This window comes from Oncorhynchus masou, chromosome 23, assembly GCF_036934945.1.
Source record: "Oncorhynchus masou masou isolate Uvic2021 chromosome 23, UVic_Omas_1.1, whole genome shotgun sequence".
Classification (NCBI taxonomy): Eukaryota; Metazoa; Chordata; class Actinopteri; order Salmoniformes; family Salmonidae; genus Oncorhynchus; species Oncorhynchus masou.
This window is the reverse complement of record NC_088234.1, coordinates 63,574,126-63,584,105: the sequence shown is the minus strand read 5'-3', so window position 1 is coordinate 63,584,105 and position 9,980 is coordinate 63,574,126. Positions and strand designations below refer to the sequence as shown.

The 9,980-nt window shown below is 45.6% G+C and overlaps 1 protein-coding gene across 4 annotated transcripts in view; it reads right to left on the bottom strand.

Moving 5' to 3' along the window:
• Positions 1 to 9,980, bottom strand: part of LOC135511180 (methylcytosine dioxygenase tet3-B-like) — a 74,610-nt gene that overhangs the window by 33,484 nt on the left and 31,146 nt on the right. For 2 of the 4 annotated variants that reach the window (XM_064932792.1, XM_064932791.1), the window contains exon 3: positions 1,086 to 1,136. The exons of 1 other annotated variant lie outside the window; for it this stretch is intronic. In XM_064932792.1, coding sequence (XP_064788864.1) covers positions 1,086 to 1,136 — 51 coding nt within the window. Of the gene's footprint in view, positions 1 to 1,085; positions 1,137 to 1,558; positions 2,070 to 9,980 lie in introns of those variants that run through there. One more of the 4 variants, XM_064932794.1, reaches the window with a different exon arrangement.

Sequence of the window (9,980 nt, the reverse complement as noted above, 5' to 3'; positions counted from 1 at the left end):
ACAACAATCACTGCAACTACTAATAATACTATAACTACAACAAACACTGCAACTACTAATAATACTATAACTACAACAAACACTGCAACTGCTAATAAATAATACTATAACTACAACAAACACTGCAACTACAAATAAATAATACTATAACTACAACAAACACTGCAGCTACTAATAATACTATAACTACAACAAACACTGCAACTACTAATAAATAATACTATAACTACAACAAACACTGCAACTACTAATAAATAATACTATAACTACAACAAACACTGCAGCTACTAATAATACTATAACTACAACAAACACTGCAACTACTAATAAATAATACTATAACTACAACAAACACTGCAGCTACTACTAATAATCCTTCTCCCTGCCAATCAGGCTAAAACAGAATCAAACAGGTTCACACAAACACTATGACTACTACTACTACAACTACTACTGCTACTACTATTACTAATACTACTACTGCATATGCTACTACTACAACTACTACTACTGCTACTGCTGCTACTACTACTACTGCTACTACTACTACTACTACTACTACTACTACTACTACTACTACTACTACTACATCAACAATAACAACTACTACTACTACAACAACAACTACTACTACAACAACTACTACTACTACAGCTGCTGCTACTACATCAACAACACCTACTACTACAACAACAACAACAACTACTACAACCACAATAACTACTACTACTAAAACAACAACAACAACAACTACTACTACTACTACTACAGCTGCTGCTACTACTACAACAAAAACAACAACAACTACCACTACTACTACAACTACTACTGCTACTACTACTACTACAACTACTACTACAACTACTACTACTGCTACTATTACTACAACTACTACTACTACAACAACTACTACTAGTAGTAGTGTGTCGAGCCTGTTGATGACTACCAACACTCTACTTCTCCCCTCTCTCTGAGGAACAGCAGGTGCAGACACATAACTGTAAAAAGAATTGAGAGAGAAAGAAAGCAGGACACAGAAGGACCCTTGCACTACCGTGGCTAAAAAAGAGAAGGGTGTCTGTTACCGTGGAAACTGGTTTCTTTAATGCTGGTTTGGCCACGTCCTTGCACCCCACCTGGAAACACAACCCCACCCCACACAACACACACACACACAGATATACACACAGAAACACAACACACACACACGTCGTTCGTGATTTAGAGGTTGCACAGCCCAACACAAATAGTAATAATAACAATCAACTCTACTTGTATCAAATCTTTCATACAATGTTTGTATTCTAATAGTTGCATCCTGAAACTGTTTCCAAATACAAACACAGTACACAAAACACAGCTGAACAGCAGAGATAGTCTTGATAATAATACATTCCACTGTAAAGCACCTTTCATACAGTACATTGTTTGTATCCTGGCACCCTGAAGCCAGCAGCCCAACAGCCAGGGCTTGTCTCCTGCTAGGCTACTGTACTGTATCACTATCTGTCTGGAGCTAGACAATAGACTCCAGGGCTAACGGCTCAGGCAGCTTTACCTTGTCTGTCCTCAGAGACTGAGCTTCCAGTTTGGGTAGCATTATATTCCTACAAGGTACCGGTGGCCATCTTGATTTGCTTTGCTCCCCTCAGCCTCTAGATAGAAGTATAGCTGACTACTACTACATCAGTCTCTGAGAGGAGAGCTGAGCTCTCTACTACCATCGCCAGAGCAGAGAGAGGCTGCCTGCCTGCAAGACAGACGCTGTGTAGAGAACAGTTGCTGCTGCCGCAGACACGCACACATACACACACATAAACACACAGACATACACACACAGACACACGCTCATACTGCATGCCTCTCGCAGACGCAGACTGAGCCCCGTCAGCCAATGGGGTGAGGGCGTTAGCGGCTTGTAAATGATCTCCCATGCCTAGTCCCTCCTAAACAAAGAAGCTGCTATGTAGGCTTTTACCCTAGCCCCTACACATGGAGAAACACGCAAACTGTGGACCGGACTCCCCACACGCATCGGACTGGAGCTGAGGACAGACAGTTCTGAGCTGGGTCTGGCTGTGATAATAACCCTTTAAATGCCATTCACAAACTGGGTGTAGTAAACAAGTTATTTAAAGAGCTGTTTATAAATGGCTAATACAACATGATGGAATAGTTGATTAATTAAATGAGGCCTAATGCATGTATTCTATTCTATTCATATGGTGGTGGAAAGGATCAACGTTAGACAGAAAATCTAATTACCCTGATATGACATCGCATGAGAGACCAGTACATATCCCTGGATTAATTGTTTTGCATGTTAATGAACCCTGACTGTAATGCAAAGCACACACCCCTGTCTGTCTAGCATCAGTCACAGCTCCAACGATTCCTCCAAGTCACCTGATATCAGTTCAAACTGCAAACACTTGTCCTAGCCTCTGTAGCCTCCTTATGCTTGCTTTTTATCAACTCTTTGTCATAAAGCTGTGAGAAAGCGTCTTTGTTAAAAAACAAAACAATTTAAGGTATTTGTTTTATAACAATATTATCTAAAAAAGATATTATCTAAACTGTGTTTTCTGGCTGTGATTTCTCTAAACTGTTACTTCTCCAACCAATATACACTAAACATGACAGGATCGACCCTAAACCATAACATGACAGAATCTAATCCACCCTAAACCATAACATGACAGAATCTAATCCACCCTAAACCATAACATGACAGAATCTAATCCACCCTAAACCATAACATGACAGAATCTAATCCACCCTAAACCATAACATGACATAATCTAATCCACCCTAAACCATAACATGACAGAATCTAATCCACCCTAAACCATAACATGACAGAATCTAATCCACCCTAAACCATAACATGACAGAATCTAATCCTCCCTAAACCATAACATGACAGAATCTAATCCACCCTAAACCATAACATGACAGAATCTAATCCACCCTAAACCATAACATGACATAATCTAATCCACCCTAAACCATAACATGACAGAATCTAATCCACCCTAAACCATAACATGACAGAATCTAATCCTCCCTAAACCATAACATGACAGAATCTAATCCACCCTAAACCATAACATGACATAATCTAATCCTCCCTAAACCATAACATGACATAATCTAATCCTCCCTAAACCATAACATGACAGAATCTAATCCACCCTAAACCATAACATCACATAATCTAATCCACCCTAAACCATAACATGACAGAATCTAATCCTCCATAAACCATAACATGACATAATCTAATCCTCCCTAAACCATGACATGACATAATCTAATCCACCCTAAACCATAACATGACAGAATCTAATCCACCCTAAACCATAACATGACAGAATCTAATCCTCCCTAAACCATAACATGACATAATCTAATCCTCCCTAAACCATAACATGACATAATGTAATCCTCCCTAAACCATAACATGACAGAATCTAATCCACCCTAAACACACTTTTCATGCTTGTTCGTGTTCATTCGGCACCATACGGAAAGAAAACGGACTGAAACAAGTAGGGACAAGCTGCACTTGTACAATGAGCCCTCATTTTTGTTTTCCATTGCAAAATGTTTTCAGGTGTTTTCTGTTGCATATCATAAAGAACATGACCCAGCAGTGTGAAACGCCAGAGACAGTCAGGTGGTTGACTTCATTTCTAGAAGTGTAGCAGCAGCACACTGTGGTTCAGCTCCTGCAACTCTCTACTTCCGGGTCTACAGGATTAGTGGCACATATAGGGCCTATATGGGATCAATATTATGCCACACGTATTCACAAATGTAAATCACCAATCCACAAATGTAAATCACCAATCCACAAATGTAAATCACCAATCCACAAATGTAAATCACCAATCCACAAATGTAAATCACCAATCCACAAATGTAAATCACCAATCCACAAATGTAAATCACCAATCCACAAATGTAAATCACCAATCCACAAATGTAAATCACCAATCCACAAATGTAAATCACCAATCCACAAATGTATATCACCAATCCACAAATGTAAATCACCAATCCACAAATGTATATCACCAATCCACAAATGTATATCACCAATCCACAAATGTATATCACCAATCCACAAATGTATATCACCAATCCACAAATGTAAATCACCAATCCACAAATGTAAATCACTTGTCACGCCTTGGTCTTAGTATTGTGTGTTTTAGTTTATTAGTTAGTCAGACCAGGGTGTGACATGGGGTTATGTATTGTTTTTTCGTATTGGGGTTTGTAGTGTTTGGGATTGTAGTTGATTAGGGGTGTGTGTGTGTTATATAGGTTGGCTGCCTGAGGCGGTTCTCAATCAGAGTCAGGTGCTTCTCGTTGTCCCTGATTGGGAACCGTATTTAGGTAGCATGTATTTCGCTTTGCATTTCGTGGGTGATTGTTCCTGTCTCTGTGCTAGTTTCACCAGTCAGGCTGTATTAGGTTTCGTTCTGTTTGTTGTTTTTTTGTATTTATTAGTTATTCGTGTTAGTTCGTTCGTTTTGTCTTTCACTTAATAAACATGAGTAACTTACACGCTGCATTTCGGTCCGACTCTCCTTCAACTAAACAAGAACGCCGTTACAGAATCACCCACCACTCTCGGACCGAGCAGCGTGTCAACAGGCAGGAACAGCGTATTCAGGAGCAGCGTGTTAACAGGCAGCGACAGCTGGAGCAGCAAAGGGAGGAGGAATTATTCGGTGAATGGACATGAGAAGACGAACTGGACGGAGAAGGACCCTGGGCTCAGCCAGGTGAATATCGCCGCCCCAAGGAGGAATTAGAAGCGGCTAAAGCGGAGAGGCGCAAATATGAGGAGGCAGCACGGCGACTTGGATGGAAGCCCGAAAAGCAGCCCCAAAATTTTTTTGGGGGGGGGCTATCAGGGAGTATGGCTGCGTCAGGTAGGAGACCTGCGTAATCTCCCTGTGCATACCGGAGGGCTAGAGAGACCGGACAGGCACCGTGTTATGCAGAGGTGCGCACGGTGTTCCCAGTGCGGGTGCATAGCCCGGTGCGGTATATTTCAGCTCCGCGTATCGGCCGGGCTAGATTGAGCGTCGAGCCAAATGCTATGAAGCCGGCCCTACGCATCCGTTCTCCAGTGCGTCTCCTTGGGCCGGTTTTCATGGCACCAGCCTTGCGCTCTGTTTCTCCGGTTAGCCTACATAGCCCAGTGCGGGCTATTTCTCCTCACAGCACTGGCAGGGCAACCGAGAGTATTCAACCAGGTAAGGTTGGGCAGGCTCGGTGCTCAAGAGCTCCAGTGCGCCTGCACGGTCCGGTCTATCCAGAACCACCTCCACACCCCAGCCCTCCAGTAGCAGCTCCCCGCACTAGGCTTCCTGTGCGTGTCCTCAGCCAAATACCACCAGTGCCAGCACCACGCATCAGGCCTACAGTGCGCCTCGCCTGTTCAGCGCAGCCAGCGCTTTCTCCCTCTCCTGCGCTGTCGGAGTCTCCCGTCTGTTCAGCGGTTCTAGAGCCTTCCTCCTCTACAGCGCTGCCGGAGCCTCCTGTCTGTATACAGCAGCCTGAGCTGCTAGTCTGCATGGAGTTGCCAGTCTGCATGGAGCTGCCAATCTGCAGGAAGCCGCCAGAGCTGTCAATCTGCATGAAACAGCCTGAGCCGTCAGTCAGCATGAAGCAGCCAGATCTGCCAGTCAACCAGACCATTCCAGTCAGCCAGACTCCTCCAGATCTGCCAGTCAGCCAGACCATTCCAGTCAGCCAGACTCCTCCAGATCTGCCAGTCAGCCAGACCATTCCAGTCAGCCAGACTCCTCCAGATCTGCCAGTCAACCAGACTCATCCAGATCTGCCAGTCAGCCAGACCATTCCAGTCAGCCAGACTCCTCCAGATCTGCCAGTCAACCAGACTCCTCCAGATCTGCCAGTCAACCAGACTCTTCCAGATCTGCTAGTCTGCATGGAGTTGCCAGTCTGCATGGAGCTGCCAATCTGCAGGAAGCCGCCAGAGCCGTCATTCAGCATGAAGCAGCCAGATCTGCCAGTCAGCCAGACCATTCCAGTCAGCCAGACTCTTCCAGATCTGCCAGTCAACCAGACTCTTCCAGATCTGCCAATCAACCAGACTCCTCCAGATCTGCCAGTCAACCAGACTCCTCCAGATCTGCCAGTCAACCAGACTCTTCCAGATCTGCCAGTCAACCAGACTCTTCCAGATCTGCTAGTCTGCATGGAGTTGCCAGTCTGCATGGAGCTGCCAATCTGCAGGAGGCCGCCAGAGCTGTCAATCTGCATGGAGCAGCCTGAGCCGTCAGTCAGCATGAAGCAGCCAGATCTGCCAGTCAGCCAGACTTCCAGATCTGCCAGTCAGCCAGACCATTCCAGTCAGCCAGACTCTTCCAGATCTGCCAGTCAACCAGATTCTTCCAGATCTGCTAGTCAGCCAGGATCCGCCAGTCGACCAGGATCCGCCAGTCAGCCAGGATCCGCCAGTCAGCCAGGATCCGCCAGTCAGCCAGGATCCGCCAGATCCGCCAGTCGGCCAGGATCCGCCAGTCAGCCAGGATCCGCCAGTCAGCCTGGATCTGCCGGATTCTACTTCCTGGCTGGGCTTTTTCTCAGTACTGGGCTTTTTCTCAGTCCCGAGCTGCCCCTCAGTCCCGAGCTGCCCCTCTGTCCCGAGCTGCCCCTCAGTCCCGAGCTGCCCCTCAGTCCCGAGCTGCCCCTCAGTCCCGAGCTGCCCCTCAGTCCCGAGCTGCCCCTCAGTCCCGAGCTGCCCCTCAGTCCCGAGCTGTCCCTCAGTCCCGAGCTGCCCCTCAGTCCCGAGCTGTCCCTCAGTCCCGAGCTGTCCCTCAGTCCCGAGCTGCCCCTCAGTCCCGAGCTGTCCCTCAGTCCCGAGCTGTCCCTCAGTCCCGAGCTGCCCCTCTGTCCCGAGCTGCCCCTCTGTCCCGAGCTGCCCCTCAGTCCCGAGCTGCCCCTCAGTCCCGAGCTGCCCCTCAGTCCCGAGCTGCCCCTCTGTCCCGAGCTGCCCCTCAGTCCCGAGCTGCCCCTCAGTCCCGAGCTGTCCCTCAGTCCCGAGCTGTCCCTCAGTCCCGAGCTGCCTCAGTCCCGAGCTGCCCCTCAGTCCCGAGCTGCCTCAGTCCCGAGCTGCCCCTCAGTCACGAGCTGCTTTTCTATTATGTAGGGTTCTGGGTGAGGACTATTCGGCCATGGTCGGCGGTTAGGGTGGATTATCCATGGACGCGAAGGGGAGGAACATTGACATTTATGAAGTGGGGTCCACATCCGGAGCCGGAACCACCACCATGGACAGACGCCCACCCGGACCCTCCCTATGGTTTTGAGGTGCGTTCGGGAGTCCGCACCTTAGGGGGGGGGGTTCTGTCACGCCTTGGTCTTAGTATTGTGTGTTTTAGTTTATTAGTTAGTCAGACCAGGGTGTGACATGGGGTTATGTATTGTTTTTTCGTATTGGGGTTTGTAGTGTTTGGGATTGTAGTTGATTAGGGGTGTGTGTGTGTTATATAGGTTGGCTGCCTGAGGCGGTTCTCAATCAGAGTCAGGTGCTTCTCGTTGTCCCTGATTGGGAACCGTATTTAGGTAGCCTGTATTTCGCTTTGCATTTCGTGGGTGATTGTTCCTGTCTCTGTGCTAGTTTCACCAGTCAGGCTGTATTAGGTTTCGTTCTGTTTGTTGTTTTTTTGTATTTATTAGTTATTCGTGTTAGTTCGTTCGTTTTGTCTTTCACTTAATAAACATGAGTAACTTACACGCTGCATTTCGGTCCAACTCTCCTTCAACTAAACAAGAACGCCGTTACATCACCAATCCACAAATGTATATCACCAATCCACAAATGTATATCACCAATCCACAAATGTATATCACCAATCCTCAAATGTAAATCACCAATCCACAAATGTAAATCACCAATCCACAAATGTATATCACCAATCCACAAATGTATATCACCAATCCACAAATGTAAATCACCAATCCACAAATGTAAATCACCAATCCTCAAATGTATATCACCAATCCTCAAATGTATATCACCAATCCTCAAATGTAAATCACTTTCCACAAATGTAAATCACCAATCCTCAAATGTAAATCACCAATCCACAAATGTAAATCACTTTCCACAAATGTAAATCACCAATCCACAAATGTAAATCACCAATCCACAAATGTAAATCACTTTCCACAAATGTAAATCACCAGTCCACAAATGTAAATCACTTTCCACAAATGTAAATCACCAATCCACAAATGTAAATCACCAATCCTCAAATGTATATCACCAATCCACAAATGTAAATCACTTTCCACAAATGCAATTCCCTATCCACAAACAAACACCTTTTGATTTGTATTTGTAAATCGAGGGCCTTAAGTAAAATGACTGCCATAATGGTTTGCACATAGGAGAGATATGCGCAACTCCATATTGGGAAGCGCTTAGGTCACCTGACTTTTGGCAGGGATTTGAAGACAAGAAAAAGACAAAAAGTTATCACGTATAGAAAGCGATTTGTATTTATAGAAGTTCCAAAAGAATAAAGACATTTCAAATGTCATATTATGTTTATATACAGTGTTGTAGAGATGTGCAAATAGTTAAAGTACAAAAGGGAAAATAAATAAACATAAATATGGGTTGTATTTACAATGGTGTTTGTTCTTCACTGGTTGCCCTTTTCTTGTGGCAACAGGTCACAAATCTTGCTGCTGTGATGGCACAATGTGGTATTTCACCAAGTAGATATGGGAGTTTATCAAAATTGGGTTTGTTTTTGAATTCTTTGTGGATCTGTGTAATCTAATATGGTCATACATTTGGCTAAAGGTTAGGAAGTACAGCTCAGCTTCCACCTCATTTTTGGGCAGTGTGCACATAGCCTGTCTTCTATTGAGAGCCAGGTCTGCCTACGGTGGCCTTTCTCAACAGCAAGGCTATGCTCACTGAGTCTGTACATAGTCAGTTTTCCTTAAGTTTGGGTCAGTCACAGTGGTCAGGTATTCCGCCACTCTCTCTCTCTCTCTCTCTCTCGCTTTCTCTCTCTCTCTCTCTCTCTCTCTCTCTCTCTTTCTTTCTCTCTCTCGCTTTCTCTCTCTCTCTCTCTCGCTTTCTCTCTCTCTCTTTCTCTCTCTCTCTCTCTCTCTTTCTCTCGCTCAATTCAATTCAAAGGGTTTTATTTGCATTGGAAACATATGTCTACATTGCCAAAGCAATCTCTCTCTCATTTCTATCCATCTCTCTCTTCTTTTCAAGTTCAATTTCAATTTAAAGGGCTTTATTGGCATGAGAAACATATGTTTCTCTCTCACTCAGATCCTCCCCTTTTCTCTCTTTCACTCTCAGAAACTTCTCTTCCTTTCCCCTCACTTTCTTAGCCCCTTCTATCCTCCCTCTCTCCTTTCTAAAGACGACCATGTGGTGTCGGCCTCTCTCCTCTCTAAAGAAGACCATGTGATGTCGGCCTCTCTCCTCTCTAAAGAAGACCATGTGGCGGAGGCCTCTCTCCTCTCTAAAGAAGACCATGTGGTGTCGGCCTCTCTCCTCTCTAAAGAAGACCATGTGGTTTCGGCCTCTCTCCTCTCTAAAGAAGACCATGTGGTGTCGGCCTCTCTCCTCTCTAAAGATGACCATGTGGTGTCGGCCTCTCTCCTCTCTAAAGAAGACCATGTGGTGTCGGCCTCTCTCCTCTCTAAAGAAAACCATGTGGTGTCGGCCTCTCTCCTCTCTAAAGATGACCATGTGGTGTCGGCCTCTCTCCTCTCTAAAGAAGACCATGTGGTGTCGGCCTCTCTCCTCTCTAAAGAAGACCATGTGGTGTCGGCCTCTCTCCTCTCTAAAGAAGACCATGTGGTGTCGGCCTCTCTCCTCTCTAAAGACGACCATGTGGTGTCGGCCTCTCTCCTCTCTAAAGAAGACCATGTGATGTCGGCCTCTCTCCTCTCTAAAG